Here is a 23,974-nt window from a genome sequence, read left to right as displayed (position 1 = left end):
GTCTTTACTCTGCCGCCATCTTCCGGAAGTCCTCAAGGACACCATTTTTTATCACTTATAGATAAAACTGCTTTTGATGAACTTTTTTGGGAAGTTTTATTTTATATATGCATACAAGAACCGGGGTAGAGGCCAGAGGTGTTGGGGGTATTGAGGATTCACCAAAGACAGAGTGGGGAGAAGAACAGGTGGATTACTGAAATACACTGCTGAGGGGAGCAGCAGGCAAGAACTGAGAGGTCTGCTGTGCCATGAGGGTTAGGTTCCTGGCTGGGGATTGAATTCATGCTGCAGTGACTCTGAATAGCCATCAAAGTGCTGAGACTTAACCCCTTGCATCTCCAGGGAGGCCCTGTGAATGAACTCTTGTACTTTAGGAATGTCTTCATTTCGCTTTCATTTTTAAATGATAGTTTTGACAGGTAAATAACTTTTGGTTGATGATTTTTTCTTTCAGCATTTTGTATCATTCCACTACTTTTTGGTCACCATTGTTTCTAATTAGAAATCAGGTGTAGATCTTATTGAAGATCACTTGTAAATAATGAGTTTTTTTTCTCCTTTCCTGCTTTCAAGATTCTTTATCTTCTGGCAGTTTGATTTTGATGTAGGTAAATGTGGATCATTGTTTCTGTCTTTTTTAAGTTCATGAGCTTCAACTATTGGAATTTTTTTTATCTTTATTCTTAAAATATTAATTAGCTCTCTCCCTCCCCACCTCCCTCTTTCCTTCACTCTTCTCTCCTCCTGGCACTTTCATTATGCATATCCAGGTATAGCCATCTGCACTTGCCTAGAGTTGTGATTTTTTTCATTGGAATCCAGGTCCTTTAATACTTTCATGATTGTTCTGGTTTTATATTGCTTCCTGTGCTAGAATAAGTAAGCTGTATTTTCCTAATGGCTAATTAATTGGCTTGATTTATGAAATTTATCACTATTAAGTGATAAATTTCTACTTTCATAATACTTTCTACTTTCATATAATGTTGTCCAATTGAGCCTTCTATGATATAAAACTCTTCTATATCTGTGCTTTCCAATATGTTAGTTGCTGTTGAGCACTTGTTAAAGTGATGTAATGGAGAGATAAGTTGCCTAGAAAGGGTGTCCTGCATATGTTACATGGAAGTAGATGACCATAAGGGTTAATATATTTGTATATCATTCATATAGATAGTTTGTATAGTAAAATACCATAGGTGAAAGTTGTCTGATAGCTGATACTTATCAGCTGATAATTACATGTCAAATGGGGGAAATACAGTTTTTATCATTACCACTAATCCTGTATCTTTTGAGATTCAGGTGTTTTCCTATGTTTTGTATGTTGAACAGCTCATTTAGCCTTCATAAGAACACTGAATGAATAACATTTTCCCCATTTTACAGAGAGTGTTTGATATTTAGTGCCACTGTGAGGTAATAAGTTGATCTCATGTAATTGCCATGTTTGAGTGCTTTTTACATGATTCAAAAAACACAAGTAAAAAAGGCATCAATCCATCCATGGGATTTCTCCACCTTTTTAAATCCTTGGAAGTGTTACACTCAGGTCATTTCTTCCAGAATGTAGCAGAATTTTCATTAATGACAGTGCTTATAGCACTTTGTAGCAGTAGGTGAAGGATAAACACCCAAATAATAAGAATACTAGGTAAAAAGTGAAATTTAAAGTTATTTCTGATAATTTTATAATTGTCCGACATTTTCAGTAAAGTGGTGATAGTTGTTTCATTTTGTAAAACATTGTAGTTAAATATTTTAAATATTTAACTTAGTTAAATATTTTAAAGCAGTTGTCAGTTTTTGTGAGAAATACACATTCAATATATAAGTGATAAAAATGATTTAATGAGTTATTGGGTAATCCAAACAAATCACTTTCTACCATATATATTTACATAGCAAAAAAAATTTTTTTAAGTAATATAGGTCATTCTCCTCCTGCCCTCCCCTCTCTTGCCCCCCCCCCCAATGACCTAGTAGTAATGTTCTGCAGTGTTTTATGTAGCAGACCTGTATTTCATTCCTGTTTTCGTTATCTTTCACCCTGGGGCTGCAGTGTATAAAATAAGAAATAAAATCACTATTCGCATCCTATTGCCATAGGCTGTATCATTGTCAGATTTCATAAACTAAGCTAGATGGGTCTGGTTAGTACTGACATGGAAGACCTCAAAGAAAAAAAAAGTCTGTGGAACTAACATCTGCCCAGCCAGTATTTCATCTTCCTTGAATCCTTATCTTAGTTATTTTTGTACTTTCCTCATTACCATTTGATTGCTTTACTTGCTCTATGAAAAAAGTCGTTAAAAAATGAGCGCATTTCTAGTAATTTAATTGAGTACATTTCTTTGACTTTTCCTTTTCAAATTTGAAAAACTATTTTGTTTGAAAGACATTTGACTATGTTCTTGAGGAAACAGCTTTTCAGATAGCAGTGTTTGTTTTTTTCTATTTAAAAATTTACTGTCTCAGAGACTCATTTCTACAAAGTATTCTATATATCTATTTTGAGATTGTATTAACTCTTGGTTTACAAATGATACAGTATAAAACATTTTTAGGATATATTTCTACATAATCTTTAATTGTCAAATTTGATTGCAAAATTTCAAATATCAATTGTTTTAAGTTTATATGTGAATATATGTACATGTAATACACATGGATATCATTCAGTTAATAATGCCAAATGTTTTAACCATGAATAAATCCAGCATGTCTACAGCTGTTTTCTCCTAGAACATACACAAATACACCTTCCATAAATAAAGGTGGTATATATTTATGTATTTACATATGCAGAAACACACATTTCTATGTTCTCTAACACTGATTTTCTTCCTTCTCACCCTTTCCATGCTCTCTCCCTCTTTTCCTTCTTTCCTTCCTACCTGCAAAGGAACTCCTTTTCTACTGACATTTTATATAGAACCTCAAATATGGAAGAAAGATACAAACTGAGCTTCTCTGTTAGTGTCAAAATGAAGGAAGTTAGAATCCCATCCATTTGCCTCTTTCCCCACCCCCATAAGGCAAGGCACCTTGGAAAAACAAAAATTCTAGGAAACATGTCTATTCTCCTCAGATACACATTCATCCACATACACAAAAATTTAATGTTTTGCAGAAAACAACAGTAGGGACAGAAGCAGACAAGATCAGGTCATTGTGAAAAAATACGTAGTTGAATGAAGTGTGAATGTAAAAAGCAGAAAATTATACATATATTAAGAAGAGCAGGTAACTTCATCAGGAAAGCAACGTCCAGAATGCTGTTCTGTTTTAAAATGTTGATGGCAACACTTGGAACTATGAGCATAGTCTTGAAAAGTATTCAAGAATGACCTCTTAGTGGTATTCAGGAATGACCTCTTAGTGGTTTCTTGTTCTGTCTACTTTTATTCCAAATCTCTTCATTTCTGATTAGAATGACCCCAAATCAAAAGTAAACCTCCAAAGTCCTAGTAATATAAAAATTAATGTATATTTTTCCAGTGAAATTTACATTGTGAAGTATTCCAGCATCGATCTGATTTCCAGCTTAATACATTTAAAATACTTCTTATATGTCCTCATAGTTTTTAGATTTAAGTGTTTTACAGTGTTGAGCTTGTTTTAAAATAGACCTCTTTATCAAGATTTTAGAACTCATCATGGGGGTGATGGATTCATAAATTTTTAAAAATTACTTCTATGTAGGGAAAAAAATTACATTTGCCAATATCAGTGTTAATTGCTTCCATCGTGGCTGATTTGAAATTATCAATGTGAAGTCATTGAAAGTGGAATTAACAAGTGATGTACAAGAATACTTCCCAGTATAATGTTTCCAGATATAATAGCTATAAAAATCTATTAAGGCTTACCTTAATAATAAAATACAGTAAAGTAACTAGGAAGTGATGGCTTTGAGTGTTGCCCTTTGAGAGTACAACTGCCTTAAAACAAAGTACCTGAAACTTCATCAGTTGGCTCTCATGAGCTGATATGAGTGAGCTCCAGTAAAGCATTGTTCCTTTGGAAAACTCCCTTCCTTTTCTTTTTAACCCTTTTTATCAGCTCTGACTTAAAGGAAATATGTATAAATTTGATATTAAGTCAGGCTTTAAGTCTGTCTGATCAATCTATACTTCACCTGTCTTCAAGACTCAATGTAGTTATGTTTATTATTTTGCTATTGGTATTTAGGGAATACTTAGAGGCTATCAATGCCAGTTGGCTTCCTGCTTTTTATCATTTTTTTTTCTGTCTATATATTAGGTTCTCTAGAACACTATTCTGTAGTCATTTAATATCTTACCTTCCTGTTACTGAATCTAACAAGATTATTTAAAATCTATCAAAATGTTTTTCTTATATTTCCTCTACCTTAACATAGCCCAAAGAAAAGGTTTTGAAGTAATTGGTGAGATAATTTTGTTGCTAGATCTTTAAATACTTAACCCTTCCTAGATTGATCCCTTTCATTGTTGAAAACAGAGTTTGTTTTGATTTTTAAAGATTGTTTAATGTTACTATCAATGTTACTTAGATGATAGCTGAAGTTTCCAATGAGAAGTCTCTCAGTTTGTGTATATCACGTTTATGCATAGTCAAATAAATATGTAAATAAACTACAAAGAATACTATAAGAACTAAGTGAACTATATAGCAATCATATGATAGCACTTCACTAACTATTAATATGTTAACATGTGACTGAAAGGTACCCAGAAACTCTAAACTATTAAGGGGTGCACACTCTATAGATATCTGGCTGTCCATGCACACAGAGGCAAAGGAACCATACTGTTACTATAATAGATCTTTTTAATAGAATTATTGTGATACAGAAGACATATTCCTAGTAACAGTTACCCAGTAAAACTCCCAAAGTCACTTATTCCTTTATGGGCAAATGTAAAGTCATTTTTTCCTTTATGGGCAAATGTAGGTTCCTTCTAAAGGAGGACAGTAAGAAAAGGGCAAGCCTGGTCTGCGACAAAAGGAACAAAGTACAAATCAAGATAATGACAGCCATTGTCTCTGCTAAGACAACCTCTCCGCTATATGTCTCCTTCCAAGTCCCTCTCAGTTTCCTGGGTGCAAATAAGAGCTAGAAAAACAAGCATCTGCCTTTCTTCCATTTTTTGTAGCTTCACCTAACTGCTCAGCTCCACCCCAAGTTCCCTTTAGATGCCTATTCAGGAAGTGAGTTCATTGGCGCAATAGGACCTGTATGTAGGTAGAGGCAAGAAAAATGGGACTGCCCCTAACACATTTATGGTTAGAGTAGTTGTTATCACTACATGTTATTCTACTAATACTATTTAATGCTGTCTTTAGTTTCATAATATCTTTCATATCAAAGACTATTGCAAAGATAGCTAGAAACTTTCTAACAGTCACCTCTCTTGTGATGGCTATTTGACTTTAACTTTTTAGTTATAACTTTATTTTCTCTTTGAAACTTTGTACAGTAAAAACAATTTGCAATCAATTTGAAGAACACCAAGGTAATATAGGTAATTAAGTCTTTAAAGTGGTCTTTTGTTAAGCCTGAGTATCTTATAATTAATAACTCCCATCACAGCACCTGCTCTCTTCTGCCTTACATCTTATCACAGTGATGTTGCTTTGAAATGTGAGAATGCTTTCTACTTCCTGTGCTGCTTGTTCTAGTTAAATATCTTATTACTGATTAGTTGAATGTGATCGCCTGTTTTTTTCCACACTATCTCTAAATGAACTGCTTCTATCTTAGTTAGGATCATGATGTTCTATAAAACAGATAACTTAAATAAATTAGACTTTTTTTTGCATAGAGGTTAATAGAGAAGACAAATCACTGTAGACAAAATGCTTTCTAAAGTATTTTGATAATAAAAAATTTTTATAATATCCAACATATAATTTGGCATACCTATGAAAAGATAGTTTTTTTAATTCACATCATCTTTTTATAATATAAAGGGGTTTTCTATATTCTGTAGTGTAGGATTTAGTTTTATACTTTATATTGTTTCCCCTGCATCTTATTGATAATATACATACATTTTTTAGGAGGAGGTTGAAATATAGTACTTATATTCTAATTAACTGGTCATTCATATTACTCCTTTCCTTCATTATAAAGCCCCTGCTGGTTGAATCCATACTCTTTTCATCTTTATATTCACTATAGTGTCCATATATTAAAAATATTAATCAAACTGAATTAAGTTGTTTAATTACACTGATCCCACTAATTTAATCATTCAGCACCAACTATATTTTCTTACCTTTTATGTTGTTGTATGTGTTTATCTTTCAAAGGGCAATCTTAGTTCCATCATTTAAAATTCATAGTACATTTTGCCACAATCTCAAGGTGAGAAATCATAGGGGCAAAACTAGCATATTGATACTGGATTGGACTCAAGTTGCTGGATGAGAAAAGCAGTTTTTCAATGTTAGCCCTTTACAAAAAATGTTTATACATAAAATCAGGGTATAACTTCAGGAAACAATAACTTCCTCTACCTAAACAACATGCCCAGGAGTCCAAAATGTTCTGAATAATAATGTATTCATTTATCATATAGATCAGATTACTCCCGTAAATATGTTGTTTATTCTCACCCATGCTTAGACTACATGTAAAGCTAAAATACTTGTAGGATACTATCAAATACTATAAAAATTCACTTTCAAAGTAGAAAAAGTACATTCTTGGTAGAAATATATTGAGCAAATGCACAAATAAAAGGGACTTCAAAGGATGTTCAAAAACGCATGATAGGCTTTTCAGTGGTAGGCATTGCGTCTACCTTCTGGAACACAGTTGAAGTATATTATGAAATAAAAGACAGGTAACAAAATGTGGAAGTTTTTTAAATGCCAGGTGAAGTTTAGATTTTATTTTTAATGTAGTAGAGAATCTAGGTTTTGAGTAGGAAGAAGTGGATTGTTAATGTGTTCTGTTTTATAAAGACTCTAGCAGAAGCTAGACTAAAACTGAGGTGTGAGAGTTCCCTGCTCCCTGCCTCCACTATCCCTGAGCAACCTATGCTTTCTCTCTCCATAAATTTAGGTATTTTGGATAATTACTATAAATGAAATCACACTGTATTGGCATATTTTGATGTTCTTGTTCACATTGTAGCATGTATGATTTGGATGATATTCCATTACACAACACTCATTCTTTTTTCATATACCATAATTTTCTTTAATTCATTGACATTTGGATTGATTCTACCTTTTGGAGATTAAAGGTGATGCTGCAGTAAACACTGCAGTCTTTACATGTGGCTGAGTACCCATTTTCAATTCTTTTGAGTATATATCCAAGAGGAATTGCTGGGACATAAAACATTTTTAAGGAAACCCCAAATTATTTTCCAAGTAGCTGAGTTGTTATTTCATTCCTATCAACAATGTAACAAGATTTCATTGCCTCATCCTCACCAACACTTGTTATTTTCTGTTGTTGTATACAGTGTATGGCCTTATGGTTTTGCTTTGTTTCCCCTAGTGAGCAATAATGTAGCGCATCTTTTCAGACATACTTGTTTGTTGGCGATTTATCTTCCTTGAAGAAATGCCATTTTATTAACTGGTGTGCTTTGTTTTTTACTGAGGTATAATTGACATATAACATTGGTGTTCTTTACTTTCACCATTACATGTCCAGGTGTGAATGATTATGTGGATGACCTGTCTTGGGATTTGTTAGCCTTATTGAATGGGATCCATAGTTAATTTGTAGGGAAAATTCTGTTGTCTTTATATAATACTGTCCCATTAAGCCTCTTTCTAAGGTTCTCATTCGACATTTGTTAGCCATTCTCATTATTTCCTATCTCACAAACTCTTTTATATTTTCATACTTTTATCTTCTTGGGCCATATTCTGTTTATCTTTTTTAGTTATGTCTTCTTTATAACTAAAACTAATCTGCTGTTAGTCTGTCCTGAGTTTTACATTGTCATCTGTAATGCTTTTAATGTTGGAAGTTCTACTTGGTACTTACTGAAGTCTTTTTAAGTAAATGTTTATAATAGTCTATTTTCTGTAGACATTTCACACTTTTTTTTTTTTAAAGATTTGTTTATTTTGTGCATACAGAACTGGGGGTACAGGACAGAGGCTCAGGGTGGGCGAGAGGCTTCACCAGAGACAGAGTGAGGAGCAAAACAGGCAGATAGATGAAGTACACAGCTGAGGGGAGCAGTGGGCGGGTCAGGAGAGGCCTGCCACGCCACGTGGTCACCTCCGGGGCAGGTGGGAATCGAACTCATGCAGAAGTGGCTTTAGCTTCTTAGTGCTGTGCTTTAACCCGCTGCGCCACCAGGGAGGGCCGGAGCTACTATTATTGTCCCCCATGTACTGATGAGTTAACTGAGGCTTATAGTAGTTATATTCTTTACCAAAATTTAATTATTAAGGGAATTTGGATTGTAAAAGAGGTATATTTGGCTCTAGTACTTTTACTCTTGATTGTGATACCATTTTTGCCATAGGAGCATGGCCATTGTATTGTAGGCTTCTCACAACTAACTTTTGTTCAACTATGGATGCTGTATTCAGTTTAAAAGTGTTTATTTTCTATCTGATGCATTCAGATCATGGACTCGTATACTTTCTTTGACATTCTGTATTGTTTTTGTGAATTCAAAGAAAAGCCATTTCCCCAAAATTATAAAAATATAATAGTTATATAATTTACAAAAGTTTTTATTCATATAAGCATAGAAATAAAAACTGACTTTGATATTACTTACGTGTAAATGAAATCCATATAAAATTAGTAACTTTTTAAGACTGAATGAATAAGAAGAAAAACAATGACAGTTGAATACCTTTCCTTGAAAATAAGAAAAATAGGTATTAGTGAGAAAAGTCATAGCCACTGCTGAGTTAGGGGAAAAAAACTAAAGCTACCATGTCTAAAAATACAATTAAATATATTGGTGGCATTCTATAGGTATCATGGAATATATCATGCTGTAATTTCATCCTGGTATGAAATTAATTCTTATGGTTTTTTACATCAACATCCCCTCATACTAGAGGGCCATCTTATAGATGTGTATACTAATGATTATAAGGAGATAATGATTAAAGCATAAAAATGTACTACTTTTATAAAGAAGCAACTGTTTAAGTACCCACTTTTCACCTATTTTTTTCCTGAATTTCTAGACTTAAGTTCAAGTCTCTGAATTTACAGACATTCATGAAGAGTTAAATAATGTTTGTACTTTTTAAAAAAAAATATCATTTTATAAATTATTACATATTCACTTTTCTGTAATATTCTAATGAAGCCTTTTCAATTTCTATACCTTTTTTTCTGTCTGAAAAAGTTGTGGACTGGATTGCCTCTAATCCCTTATAAATCTAATATCTTATTAAACGTGTGGCTTAGATAAACCACTGTGATGAGGCTGTTCTAATACAATAAAACTACTTAAAATTATATCCTTCATGTTTTACTTAAGCTAGTGAGATTCTACTGTACATATAAGATACCAGTTACTAACCTAAGAATGAAGTACCATGATGCTGAATAATGTGATTGTTGATATAGTGCACTTAAACTATAGTGTACTAGGTGAACTATAGTTGTATACAACAAAAAAATGCTGTAGATTTCTAATTTCCCCTTTGCCATTTGCCAAGCATAAATTCTGATTTTTAAAAATTCCTTCAATTTCTTTTGGTTTCAGTTACTTTTTTCCCAAATAGAGGAAATTTTCTGCTTGAAGAAAAGTAGTTGTTCCCTTGAGCTGACATTTAATTTTAAGAGCTATAAATCTATAAGTAAATATGTCTCTTGAGACATGAAAATGTCTCTGATAGACTTCTAACTTTACTTCACAAGAGATCTGCATTTAGAGCATCACTAATCCTGAGAGACATATGTAATTATTATCATTTCCCACTTGTGTATGAGTTATCTTCATATAACATATCTAGAAATTATTTTTCTACTGACAAAATGGCCTGATATGAGTTCTACTTTTCTCCAGAATACTCATTCAGCAACTGTTCATTAGCTTTATAATGTACCCCAGGTATTAGGGACATGTGAATGAAAGGTATAGCTCCAAATCTTAAGTTCACCTATACAGAGAAACAGTTATATAAGTAGATTATAATGCAATAATTTTTTAATGGAAGAGTGACCATTAGGTACTCTTGCAAAATAGTACATTCTGGGCAGAGGAAAACTCTTAAAAAATGCACACAGGTATGAAACATCCTGTAGTTCAGTCAGTAGTTTGGGGTATCTGAAGGATAAGGGTATGATGCAGAAGTTAAAATGAAATAAACCAGAAGAGATTAGGCAAGCACCTGGTGCCAGATCTTTACACTCAAGCATAAGAAACTTGATTTCTTCCTGCGTAGAACTAGGTGGTGTGGGGTGAGAGGATTCACCAGAGACAGAGTAGAGAACAGAATAAGCAGACTGACAGAAATGCACTGCTGAGGGGGCTAGCCAGGAGAGGTCTGCTGCACCATGTGGGTTAACTCCCTGGCTGGGGATGGAACTCATGTAGTGGCTGGTGATAGCTTCATAGTGCTGAGACTTAACACTTTCCAGCACCAGGGAGGCCCGTATTTGTTGGTTCCTGTCTTTGAGGTGCGTGGCGATAGCTCATTGTTGCTTCAATTTGCGTTTCCCTGGTAAGAGATGATGATGTTCATCCATTTTTAAATTAGATTGTTTGAGGGTTGCTGTTATTAGATGAGTTTATATATTTTGAATATGAACACCTTATTGGATTTTGACTTGTAAATTTCTTCTCTTATTCCATTTTGTTTTCATGGTAGTTTCTTCCATTGTGCAGCTTTTTAGTTTGATATGATTCTGTTTGTTAATTTTGCTTTTGTTTTCCTTTGCTGTTAAAGTTCCCCACAAGCATCAATTGTGGCCAAAGTTGTCAAGTATATTACCTTTGTTTTCTTCTATTTATTTTATTGTCTTACATCCAAGTAAGACTTGTTCGTTTTTGTATGTGATGTGAGATAATGGTCGATCTCACGTTGTTTTGTTTTAATTGCTTATTTTGTTGTCCAGTTCTCCCAACACCATTGACTGAAGATTCTCCATTCCATGCTTTTGGATCCTTTGTCAGAAATTATTTATCCATATATATATGTGAATTATTTCTGAGTTCTCAATTCTGTTCCATTAATCTGTAGTGTTCGTTTCTCAATGATGTTTTGATCACTACACCTTTGTAAGGTAGTTTGAATTTTGGGGTGATGAATGGAGATCCATTTACAGTTTTTTTTCCTCAGGATTACTTTGGGTATTTATAATTCTTTAGTTCCAAATAAAAGTCTTTTCAATTTTGTAAAGAATTCAGTTAGGATTTTAATAGGGATTTTTTAAAATCTGTATGTTAGCTAGATAAGATGGCCACTTCAGTAATGTTAATTCTTCCAATTCATGAGTATGGAACATCTTTCCATTTTTTTTTTCTTCTATTTATTTCAACAATGTCGTAGTTTTCAGAGTTTTTTTTTTTTTTAATTTCCTTGCCTACGTTTTTTCCTAGGTATATGTTCTTTTTTATGCAGTTGTAAATAAAATTGTTTCTTGATTTCTCTTTCTGCTAGCTTGTTTGTACTTAGTAACAAAACTGATTTTTGTATATTTTATAGCCTGCCAGTTTATTGTCTTCATTGTTTTTTTTTTAAAGATTTATTTATTTATGCATACAGACCTGGGGTACAGGCCAGAGGTGTAGGGGTGGGTAAGAGGCTTCACCAGAGACAGAATGGGGAGCAGAACAGGGAGATCGACTGCTGAGGGAACAGCAAGCAAGACTGGAGAGGTCTGCTGTGCCATGTAGATCACCTCCGTGGATGGGGATTGAACTTGCACTGAAGCAGCTGTGGCTAGCTTGCAGTGCTGGGTCCTAACCCATTGTTGCACCACCAGGGAGGGCCTCCTTGGTTATTTCTAACCATTTTTCTTATTTTTAATGTGCAAATCAAGACAGTGTTCTTTCTTCTGAACTTGGATAGGACTGCTAGTAAGTACTACACTGACTAATAGTGGTGAAGAAAGGACATTTTTGCCTTTTTGCTCATCTTAAAGGAAAAACTCAAGTTTTCTCTATTAAATATGATGTGGGCTGTGAATTTGTCATATAGGGGCTTCATTATGTTGAGGTATCCATTGTTTTTCTTTCATTTCCTCATTGATCCAATATTTGTTAAATAGCATGTTGTTTAGTGTCCATATATTTAGGATTTCTCCCTCTTTCATCTGTTGGTTGATTCCTAGTTTCTTGCTTTATGACTTAAAAGATGCTTGATATGATTTCAGTCTTCATTAATTTTTTTAGTCTTGATTTTTGTCGTAAAATATAGTCTGCCCTTGAGACTGTACTATATGTACTTAAGAATGTTCATTCTGTTTTAGAATAGAATTCAGGTATTTGTCATTTAAGGCCATTGCTTCCTTGTTGATTTCCTTTCTGGGTCATCTTCCCATTGATGTATGTGGGGTGTTATAACTCCCTATTCGTGTTACTACATTGTGTATATTCCTTTATATCTATTAACCTTTACTATATATATTTTCATGGTCCCATGTAGGTGTATACAAATTAATAATTGTATGTTGTCTTACTCTGTTTAACCCTTCATCATTATACACTTCATCTTTGTTATCTTTTTAGTTCGAAGTTATTTTATCTGATATAAAGTACAGCAACTCCTCCGTTTAAATTTTTCTATTGGCCTGGAGTACCATTTTCTAACTTTTTTGTTTTAAGTCTGATGTTTTTAATACCCTTACATGACTTTCTTGTGAGCCTCATATAAGTTTTATTTTTTAATCCATCCAGTCCTGTATCTTTTGACTTAGTGAGTTCAGCCCAGTTACATTTAACTATTGTTATTTGAGGGATTTCTGTTACTATTTTATCTTTGTTATTCTGATTTTTTTTATTGCCTTGTTAGTTTTTTGGTGAATTTTCTTTTATATAGAAATTCTTTCAACATTTCTTGTAGTAGAGGTCTACTAATAGTAAACTTCAGCTTTTGTTTGTTTGGGAAAACCTTATGTCTCCCTCATATCTGAAAGGCAGTTTTGCAGAATAAAATATTCTTGACTGACAGCTTCTATCTGAGTATTCTGAGTCTTATGCTACATTCTTCTGGCCAGCATTTCTGCTGGGCTCTGATGGTAACTTGAAGGGAGTTCCTTTATGTTACACGCTTTTTCCCCCTTAGCCTCTTTAAATATTCTCTGTCTTGAACTTCTGATAGTTACACTGTGTGTAATAATGTAGGTCTGTTTGCATTGAGGTAACAAGGTGTTATGTTAGCTTCATAGAATTGTATGGTAAGTTCCTTCCCCAGCTTTGAGAACTTCCTAGCTGCTCTATCTTTGAATAAGTTCTCTCTTCTCTTTGCCTTCTGGCCTTCTCTCTCCAAATGGCCTTCTATCCATTACACTTATGTTGCCTTTCCTAATGAATCCATAATTCTCATAGTATTTCTTCAATCATTTATTTCTCCTCTTCCTTTTTACTGAGATACTTTCAGGGCTTCCCCCCCACACACACACACTGTTCCTTTATTATGTTTGTTTATGGAGATTGCATAATCATCAATTCATGGGCCACGAAGATGCCACAAGTCCTCCTAACTGTAGGCACATGCCTTCCAGATGGAGGTTATCGGGTTAGATTCACCTCTTCTTAGGCCTTCTTTAGACATCCTTTACACAGGCTACCCCAGAGCCTCTAAGTGAGTAGGCTATTTCTGACTTTTCTTATATAGCTGTCTTTGGCACATGCTGAAACTTTGTTAGTTTCTTTCTTACAGTTCATTCTCTTCTTTTGCTCTTTAATTTATTACTGAGAGCATTGAATTGTTCTAAGTTTCTTCATGATTAATATTTTGAATTTTCTGTTGGATTATAAAGTACGATATTTCAAGTTGCCTATGCATATATTCCTCTGTATGCACATTTGGCTTAAAACCACCTTTTACCATCTGTTGCTTTGTTTGTTTAAAATGTAGAGAATCCTTTCCTGTCTGCCTCATAAGTGATTGAAAGCCCAGAGTAACATTAGGCACATAACAGCAGGCCACCAGGTAGTAATTACATGCTTATCTTTTTGTTTTCCAGTAGGTGGTGCTATCCCTTAATTTTTTTTGACTATTGATGACTGCTGTAGAGACCACAGACAGCCCAGGGATGGTGGAAGGGCTGCCACTGTGCCTGGACAGGAGGAGGGTCACAGCACAGAGAAGCTTAGTTGCTGTGGAGGATTCACTTGCCAAGACCTCATTTGTGTGCTTGGCCCACTGTTACCTTTTTTGCTCTGAGAGTTTATCTTCTGTCAGCTGTCTCTATTGCTCTCCTTACCAGGGCCCCAACTCATATGGAGCACTACAGCTTTGCCTTTTTTAGGGTTCACCTGCACCAAGGCCATGGAACTCTACATTGTTACTATTCTCCCTTCCCCAGGGGCTCTGTTTGGACAGGCAACACTTTTCTCCATGCCTATCTATCCTTTCAGTCCTTTACCTTTGTGTGTCTCTTTCCACCCACTTTCTATGACACAGATCACCAACCTTGGCAGCATTCCTTCTAATGCTATCTGTGCTTGAGGCTCATGGGATGCTTCAGCTATGTTATTGTAGGCTCCTCTCAGTGTGTTTTGTCTCGAATGGTTATTAAAGGAATCACTTATAGGAATCACTTATGTCACCATCTTGGTGATATCACTCCTTTTTTTTTTTGTTTTTTTTGGTGGGTGGTAGTGCTTACTGGTTATACTTCAGGGAGGTCTTTTTCTACATTGCTAATATGATATTTTTCCTTTGAGATAGCCAATAATCAGTATTAGGATCCTTCTCCTGACAATAGTTGAAGGGAAACCTTACTTGTGGTTTTTTTCTCCTGTAACTGAGGATCGAGAGCTTTTCTGCAACAGAGATGAAGGTAGCAGAAGTAGCAAAGGCATTTTGTAAGGTTCTATAAGCCATCTGCCTTTAGGAGATCATATCTCAGTATGCATTTCTTCTGCCATCTGAAAGTAGAACATTTATTTTGGTGGTGTTGGGTGTGGGAACATTGTCGCCTTTAAGTTTACATGGAATTTCTTTTGAGTATCCCCAGAACCAAAAAATAACCTACCAAAAATAAAGTTCTAATTTCATAAATTGGGATATCCTATAATTTAGGCCTTCAAATTATGATTGTTCTTCAAATAGGCACCACTGTTCCTCCATATAAATACCACCCAGTGGCCCTAATCTCTTACTAGCTTAAATTCTTAGGTCTTTTCCCCTGGACCCTTAAAGAATAGGGACCAATCTCTAATTGAGATATATAGCTAGTCTTTCATCAAATAAGTCTTTCCCCTGGGTCTAGCATCAGTCATGGCTCATGCTGGAATTTAAACATACAATTCTGACTAAGACACGGTATTAATGAGTCTGTACTGAGATACATGATCTAAGACCATTTAAAGGGTGAGACTTCAAAGTTATCACCAAACAGCTGAAGAGGGAGTGATTCTGTTACATACAATCTAGTTTAGAATTTGAATGTCATAGTTTTAAATGATACTTCACTTTTTCCACATGAAATTTTGTGGGAATTCTTGATAAATAAAATCAAAAGGGACATTTATCATTAGTCCTTTCAAAATTCCCCGGGGGTGGGTGGGGAATCAGAATAAAAAGACATAACCCTTAGAAAAAAAAGAGACAATTATTCCAGACAGGTAATATTGAAATTTTAGAAGATGGAACTCAATGGATAATTTGTAGCTTCTGAGGTCTTAGCTGTCCCTACTCAGTGTAGGGGTAGGATGGGTAAGAAGCATTAAAGGTATGGGCTGGGACAAGGAAATTGGAAAAAGACTGTACAGAGGAGACCACTCCTCCAGACATCTGTACCCAGCCTGAATTTGTTATGTAACAATGCTTTAAGAAAGGAATAAAAATGGATCAAAACTTTATTGAAAAATAGCCTGAAGAACAGCAATCTAAGATTTCAAATATGCAGACATTTTGGAGTGACTCTCATTCAGCCTTTCTCAAACAGGGTTTTATAAGAAATATGCTCTAATGATTTATACATCTGTTGTATGTAACAAACACCTCTATGTACCATCCTTGGGCAAATTGGGAGAACTCAAATAATTTTCTGGTTTTTTATTCTAGGAACCCCAGTTGAGAAAGGATATTCACAAATAGTAAATAAAAATATATAGCTTCATTAGGAAAATTATGTCCTAAGAAAGTTACAGAGATTAGCACTGTCATTAAACAGATTTGAGGGATTCTTATCAAATCCTCAGATCCATGTAGCTCAACTGTTGGGTCTCTATGGTAAGTTACTGCAAACTTAATTAGCTGTAATACTGGATATGGTCATCTTGGGTCCCCTTTACCCCTCCTCCTGATTTCACTATTACCTTGTGAGGAGACTATTCTGGAATCTTCTCTTCCAGCTTCTTGTTCTCAGCACTGTTCCTGCACTAGCTTACCCAAACCTTTATTAAATAGCCCCTCTGTAAATAAATCTTTCTCAACAGACAGAAATCACACAAGCAGCTGAAGGGGTCGTGGGGGAGGGAAGCCTTCCATTAGCTTAATGCACGGTGCAGAGTGAGGAGTGATGTCTTCACCTCTCTGGCTCTGGCTCCTCTGCTTAACCCCATCGCTTGCTTTGTTGCATCCATTCTGGTAGTCTTGCTAACTCAGACATCTGAGATGTGTTCTGACCTTGAGGCCTAGGCCTGGCATGATCTTCCTGTATTTATTATATTTTACTATATAACTAGCCATCCCAACACTTTTGGCATAAAATATTTTTTAAAGGAAAGGGTCAAACATTTTTGTCTGTTCTCAAGGAGGTTTTATTTATTATTGCTCCCAAAAAGGAGGTACAAGAGAATTTCAACAATTTGCATTGTTTAATTCTGTAGTAAAGGACTAGTCAAAAAAATTATTTCCATCCATTGGTGACCAATCAGAAGTCTTACCGTACTTAAAAAGAATGTCGCTCACATGTCACATGACCTCTCATACTAACAACACCCCAATTGGCGTATATTTTCTCTTCAAGTGTACTGATCACACCCTTTGTCATTGTGAGGAAAATTAAATTTCTAAACTTACCTTGCTACCACAGATAGTTAACAAATTGGAGGTTTGTGTCAGTTTACATACCACACTTTAGGATTACTAGTCTTGCAACTAAGGCATAGATAAGGAGGTGTTTTGGGCCACAGTTTGAAGTAATGGTTGCTGCTAAGGGGTGACAGTGTTAGAATGGTGATTAGGATGCGTTATAAGTTTTTCTACAAAAAAGGCTATTTAATATCATTTGTTTTTTTATATACCACTTATCCATATGTAGTCAAGGGCACTTAACTCTTTAGGTTTAAATTAGAAACAAAAATTGTGTGGCAGAAGGCCAAATGCATATTCTAAAATACAAAATGAATACAGAACATAGAATTAAAGGGTAGCAGATTGTTGGATATGTCACCCACACAAGGAGATAAACATTTGGGCGATACTTTGTAAAGGTAAGGTTTCATAGAATTTATGGCTTGAGCTGAGTCTTGAGAAATAGTTGAATCCAAAAATGTAACTTTTACAATTATGTAAATAATGAATATAGACATGCCATTTCAATATATATGTCCATTAGGAAGTTTCAATATCTATTCAATAGGTAATAGGGCTTCTGTTAGCAAGTTTGAAAGTGTTGAACATTTTTAGAATTTGGTCATAAATTTTCTGTACCAAGTAAACTGCATGACATCTTGTCTAACATTTTGTGGTTTAATGCTGTGAGAGGGAAAGTGTGTATAGGTTTCTTTAAAACTGTGTTTTCCCATACAGTCTCCAACTCCTAATTCTAAGAATGTAAGGATTTTCAAAGAAACCAAATCTTCGAACATAACTGGCTTCATGAAAAAAATCTACCCCAAATGGGCATTTGGGAATGAAACTTAAATTTTCATAGCAGCTCTTACTTAGTGGCTTTTTGTCATTACAGAAAATATTGAATAATTTGAAAACTTTATTTTGTATTCAGTATGGAGATTTATTCCCAGAGTGAGGCTTTTCTGATGCAAAATTGGAATGCTTGTGTAGTCACAACAGCTGTCCCCACACCATGTGGCATCTTCCATTACTTTACTGTAGAGATGAATTTTTGGCCCAGTGTCTCAGTAATATTGGACACACATGGTTTTAAGTGGCAAAGCCGTATGCTTATGCATTCATTTGACTTTCACAGCTACAGTTGGCTTCAGATTAGAACAAGAAGATACATTCACACCATGACCACCCTCATGGCTGCTGTAGTAGCTGGATCACAGGAGACTGTTGCTTCTAAAGACACAGCTAACTATTGCTCAGGAATTACACATACACCAAAGTGCCTTACAGCTGTAGGAGATAGAATAATGAATTGCAAAAAGGAGTCTCCCAAAGATTGCACATTATGGTCCTTGTTACTTTCAGCCTTATTTTTCAAATATTAGTAAAAATCATGGTCACAAAAGAGCCATAAACTGAAAGATTGTTAGAGCAATACATTATTTTTTAGGCTACCAGCCCAAATATTTGATTTTACACTTGGCTATCCAGACCAATATAGCACAATCTAGTTCTAGATTCATAAAACAGTAATTAAAAGTCAGATTGATACTAATGTCCATTTTCAAATATGCCACATACTTGTGGAACTCAATCTATTAATAGAAATTAAGCTAGTTTGTTGTGTGGCTTATATTACTGACATTTTAGACATTTTGTTTGAGGCAAAAATGTTATTATAATTAATGCAGAAATAAGATGATTTGATTTAGTGTGAAATTGCATTGATATGGATATAGTTTGAATACTGTGTCTCTCCACAGTGTTGACTTAATGCTTTTCATGGTATAACTATGCTATAAGCTTATGTTTAAATTCTTTCACATTCTTGCATTTATGAAGCCAATTGTTGTACTTAATAAAATTTCAGCTTTTTAGCAATAAAAATAATTTCATTAAAAATACAAGTATGTCCCTAATATCTGAACAGTACTTTTTCTGACAAATGTAGTAAAAGCAAATAAACTAAAGGATTGGGGAAAAACCTTTAGTGTAAAATGTTTAATTATCTGATGTGGAAAATTAGATATCTGATATTCCTTATATGTCAGAAATTCCTACCATACCCAATGTAGGTTACCTTTTTATGTAAGTGAATTTATGCACGTATGGTAAGGGTTGGACTGATGAATATGTTGGAGGCTTTCAGCTTTTAGTGGATACAAAATAGAATGATTGATAAAATCCTCCCTACTATTGGCTATTATTTACTGACTCTTAAGTGGCAGGTTGTATTTATGCCAATTTATCTGCTTCAGGGAACATTCTTGATAGCAGAACAAAGTGAATAAAAGTAGTTTGCTTTGCAAATGAATGCAAATGGGAGAAGCTTTCGGAAAGCCCTTTAACAGGGCAATGCACTTTGATTATGAGTGAAGCTGCCATTTGGACATGGTGAAAAGAGCACGCTTGAACCATTGATTGGGGGAGACAGTAAAAAGTCAGGAAGGGCCCCGTTAAGCTTGCAGTGAGGCAGGCGGATGTCAGTGTGGTTAGAGCACAGTGGGAGAATGACAAGGAGGATTAGTGTCAGGGAGAAGCTTTGCTGTAGCTGTGGAGATAGTCCCTGGGGTCACTCACCTCTGACTGTTGTTCTGTGCTGATGGTTCTGTAATGCAAACGGCCTGATGTATGCCCGTTCATTATCGGAAATGGTGATTAGAAAGGTATTTGTCTCAAAGGTTTCCTTTTCTTCCTTTCTTTTTAATTAAAGAAAAATAAAGTGGGCTTCCTTCATCTTTCTGCTGACTCCTAAAATATTGTTTAACATGGTTAAACAATATTTAAAATTAAGAGTGTTTGCTATTCTGTCATGAATAGTATAAAATGTAATGTAAAAATGTAAATTGTAATGCATTGTTTGATATTAGTTTATTTTTCTTACCTAAGGGTTAGATCAGCTGGTAGTGCTGAATAAAATGCTTGAGAATGTTTACTCTTAGAATGCAAACTGCATTAAAAAGGCCAATAATCGCTTTTACAAAAAATATGATCTTCAGTGATTTGTTCAACTTTTGATGCAACTTACCTCAAAAATGAAATGCCTTGCATGAACTTGATAAGTTAGATTTTTTGGAAATGTTTTTAGAACTATTCTACATAGAATGAACAAAAACATCGTTATCATTTGATTCTAAGTTACTATATTCCCTTGTTCATAAAATGTTTTGCTTACTTTAAAGTATGTTTTCTTAAAATTTGAATCTTTAGTGCACTGGACTATGGTAATGGCACATTGGTGATTTGGTGATGGGAAAGCCAAGGGGATTGCAACCGAGATGGAAAAATGCACAAAAGTATGTAAAAATAAACTACAACGTAATATGAAAAAAACTTAAACCTTTAGTAACATGAGGCATTGGTGAACAGCATTGACCAATCAATTTCATAGGCTTTGAGAATGTGTCCTCACTTAGTGCAAAAGTGAATTGGCCTTTTTAATGTCTTCAAAAGCCTAGCTACACAATATTTCCGCTCTTATTTAGCATACATAGAAAAATAAAGCTGGAGCATTGCATTCTAATGTTAAATGTCCAACTCAAATCTTTACACTGTTAGTTAGATACATTTTGTTTTTATAGTAAATATATTGCAAATAATTTGCTTTACAATGTTGTAGCAAACATGTTCCTAATTATCCCTTTTTTTTTTCCTTAATGCTTTGCAGGCACCTGAATGGACAGAAGAGGACCTCAGCCAGCTGACAAGAAGTATGGTTAAGTTCCCTGGAGGGACCCCAGGTCGATGGGAAAAGATTGCCCACGAATTGGGTCGATCAGTGACAGATGTGAGTTCACTCTGATTTGCATTGTAGGGAGAGTGACAAACCAGAACAAGCTAACTATGTAGAGGCAGACATACATGGGTCCAACATTATCTTTGGAGAAAGGCTACAATCCTTTTAGGACCTGGAAGCGAACCATTAACGAAATAAGCAAGCAGATGTCAGCCAGGGGGTCCACAATTAACAGCTGTGTGAGAAATTCTAGTGTTTGGAGACAAAGTACTGTAACCTAATTACGGAAAAACAATGCAAGTTTTTATGTTTATAGTGGCCCTTGAACTGTGGGAAATAGTTCCAAGATTGACCAGAATTAGAGAAGTTATATTTCAACTGGGTCTTTTTAATGTTGAGGTAATATTAATATAAATATTTAGACAGCCGGTTTGCATTAAATGAATGAGCATTATTTCTATAATGTTTGTTTCCATCTCAAGGATGCTAACTAGCATTTCTTAGCAATTAAGTTAGAGTAGGCTTAAGTCTCTAACATTCAGAAGACAAAATGTTTACCAGCAAAGTTTTTGACTTAACACTTTGATTGCTTTCAGTCAGGAAATTTTTATCTTAGGGACTAGGTAAGTCTACTATTCTAGTACCCAGATCTTTTCTGCTAAGAATGCTACAGGGATGTGTGTATCATCCTGTTATAAGGTTGTTCACAAAGATTAGTTAATGACATAGCACTGTTTAACTATTATTAATATCAAGGTTAATAAAAATTACCAAAAGAATTTTTAGAAAGTTGTGAAACATAAAGGTCCCAAAACGTTAGTCAAGCTCAACATGAAAATAGTTCATTTAGTGTCTTTGGAAACAACGCTGCCTTTACCTTTTTGTTATAATGCCAAAGGCAGATAGGAAATTTTGTTTTCATTAGTTAAAATTTTATCTGTACTTCTGAAAGATAAAAGTTTAAACGCTAAGAACATGTATAATGCGACCATCAAACCTTGAGATGGCTAGTAGTATAAAATTAGAAAAGCTACACATAATTTACAGTTGTAGGCAAAGACATCTTTTCAGACTTTTGCAGGTTTATCCCATATGTCTTTTTTTCTTCTAGGCTCAACTCCAGAGACTGGTTTTGTATCTGTAATAGATATTGTTTCCTTTTGTGATGAACTACCAAACAGAACTTTAAGAAATTTTTTCCATTAAGTATGGGTTATATTTTCATATCAGTATTATTTTGTAAACTGAAACTTTTTTGACACTGAAAAAATGACACTGTAACTTTTCTTTGTATGGATAGATTAAATAGATAACAGATTCATACTGTTTTCATTCTGTGTGCATCATCTTCATAGCTGGACTATAACTTTACTGCAGTTGCTTATATACACATACTTACATATAAACTATAAATCACTTTAAAAGAATAGGTATGTGAAGACTCAGAGGCCTGAATCATATTCAAACAGCTGAAATGGGCTCAAGTATGATAGTTCCCTTAGTACAATGTCAAGATAAAGTTAATCACACATTGAAAGATTAATTAGACTTGTTTCTGGCTTATGGTATTAGGTTTATTTTCAGTAAGTATTTGATTATGAAAAAGAAACCAAGTTCAGTTTGCTGTCATCAAAATCTCTGCATAGTGACCTGATCCAACCTCTTCCAGTTCTCTCTGGCCTTTCTCCCATTTTCTTCCTAAATCTGTTTTAACTTCAGTTCTCTTTCTTTGGAAAAGCAATTGTCCTTTTGGGGGGGGAGGGCGCGGAGCTTATCTGTAGTGAATCTATACATTGGGCTAACAGTGAAAACACATTTTGTTCCTCAATTAAGGAAGTTGTGTTTTTATTTCATTATTAACAAGTTATATTGCTAAATTCCACTCTGCTCATAAGAGCACTGTCATTAGCTTTGGAAAAATTAATGCAAAGGTGTTTTAATTCAGGTATAGCTAAATACCTGAGTAGTTAGGATATAATATATGCCTTTCAGCAAACAGTTTTGGTAATCACAAAGGACACTCAAATCTTAAAAACAACAGAGGAAACAAGAACTGTCTGCCATGTAAAACCAACTTTAATGTGATTATTAACTTCAGGTTTTCTAAATTAAGGTCAGGGAATTGCAGATTTCTTGTGACAGTGTGTAAACTGATTCTGCTCTCTCCCTGGTCACTAATCTCTTGCATTCTGGTCATAACAGACTGATTGGAGATTTTCTGCTTGCTTGAAAAACCATTCCAGGTAGACAGGAAAACAAGACAGGTAGATATATTTAAACAGACTTTTGTAATTAGCTTAGAGTCTCACTGAGAGGTAAGAGGTTTGTAGTTAGAAAAGTGTGAGGAAAAATAATAAAATTTGAATGTATGTCACTACAACTAGAGAGGACATACCTATCAGGAGGTATTTATATTGGTATTTCATTTGTTTCAAACTTATGGAATATTAATTTGGGGATATGTTATCTTTGAGTTAGACTAGTTATATGCAAATTATGACAAGGATTGTCTGTATGGTTTTCCTGTTTCACCAGACTTCCTGCTGTAGTACTGTTCACTTGTGCTTGATCTAACCTTTAGTGATATTTAAAGAATGCGTCCTTTATCTTTCTCATTAGACAAGTCACTATCTAATAACCAATTTTGATCAGATATTAGTAGATAATAACAACAGGTTACTAAGTCCGTCTCTCTTATACGTTCTTTAGGTTCTCATATCTCAGGGATATGAGCAATTGCTATAACACTTTGAGGTAACTAGCTTGCAGGAGGCACTGGTATTTTCAGTTAGGACCTTTTGGTGGCCTTACAATATAACTGCTTTATTCCTTAAGCTACCCATTGGCTTGCTTAGAGTTTTGTTATATACCTGATCTCTGGATTAGATTTATCATGCCTTTCATGTCACTAATTTTACTTAATGCTGAGCTGCTATTCTATTCGTTTTCATAGTATTTTACATTTTTCCAAAACATTTAAAAATAAATTTAATTGATTCTTTACAATAATGTTGTGAGGTAGTTAGGCAGCCATTACTTGTTCCTATTTTACAATTGAATAAATTGCCACTAAAGATACTTGTTCAAAAATGAGCACCTGATACA

General features: G+C 34.5%; 1 protein-coding gene across 1 annotated transcript in view; it reads left to right on the top strand.

The window, feature by feature from the left end:
* The window catches only part of DNAJC1 (DnaJ (Hsp40) homolog, subfamily C, member 1), a 116,708-nt gene that overhangs the window by 80,116 nt on the left and 12,618 nt on the right, over positions 1–23,974 (top strand). Inside the window, exon 9 of the mRNA XM_004691297.2 lies at positions 20,801–20,920. Within this exon, the coding sequence (XP_004691354.1) occupies positions 20,801–20,920 (120 nt within the window). The remainder of the gene's footprint in view (positions 1–20,800; positions 20,921–23,974) is intronic.

Source organism: Condylura cristata, unplaced genomic scaffold (genome assembly GCF_000260355.1).
Source record: "Condylura cristata isolate star-nosed mole 26May11 unplaced genomic scaffold, ConCri1.0 scaffold00030, whole genome shotgun sequence".
NCBI lineage: Eukaryota > Metazoa > Chordata > Mammalia > Eulipotyphla > Talpidae > Condylura > Condylura cristata.
This window is presented reverse-complemented; position numbering and strand designations above follow the sequence as displayed.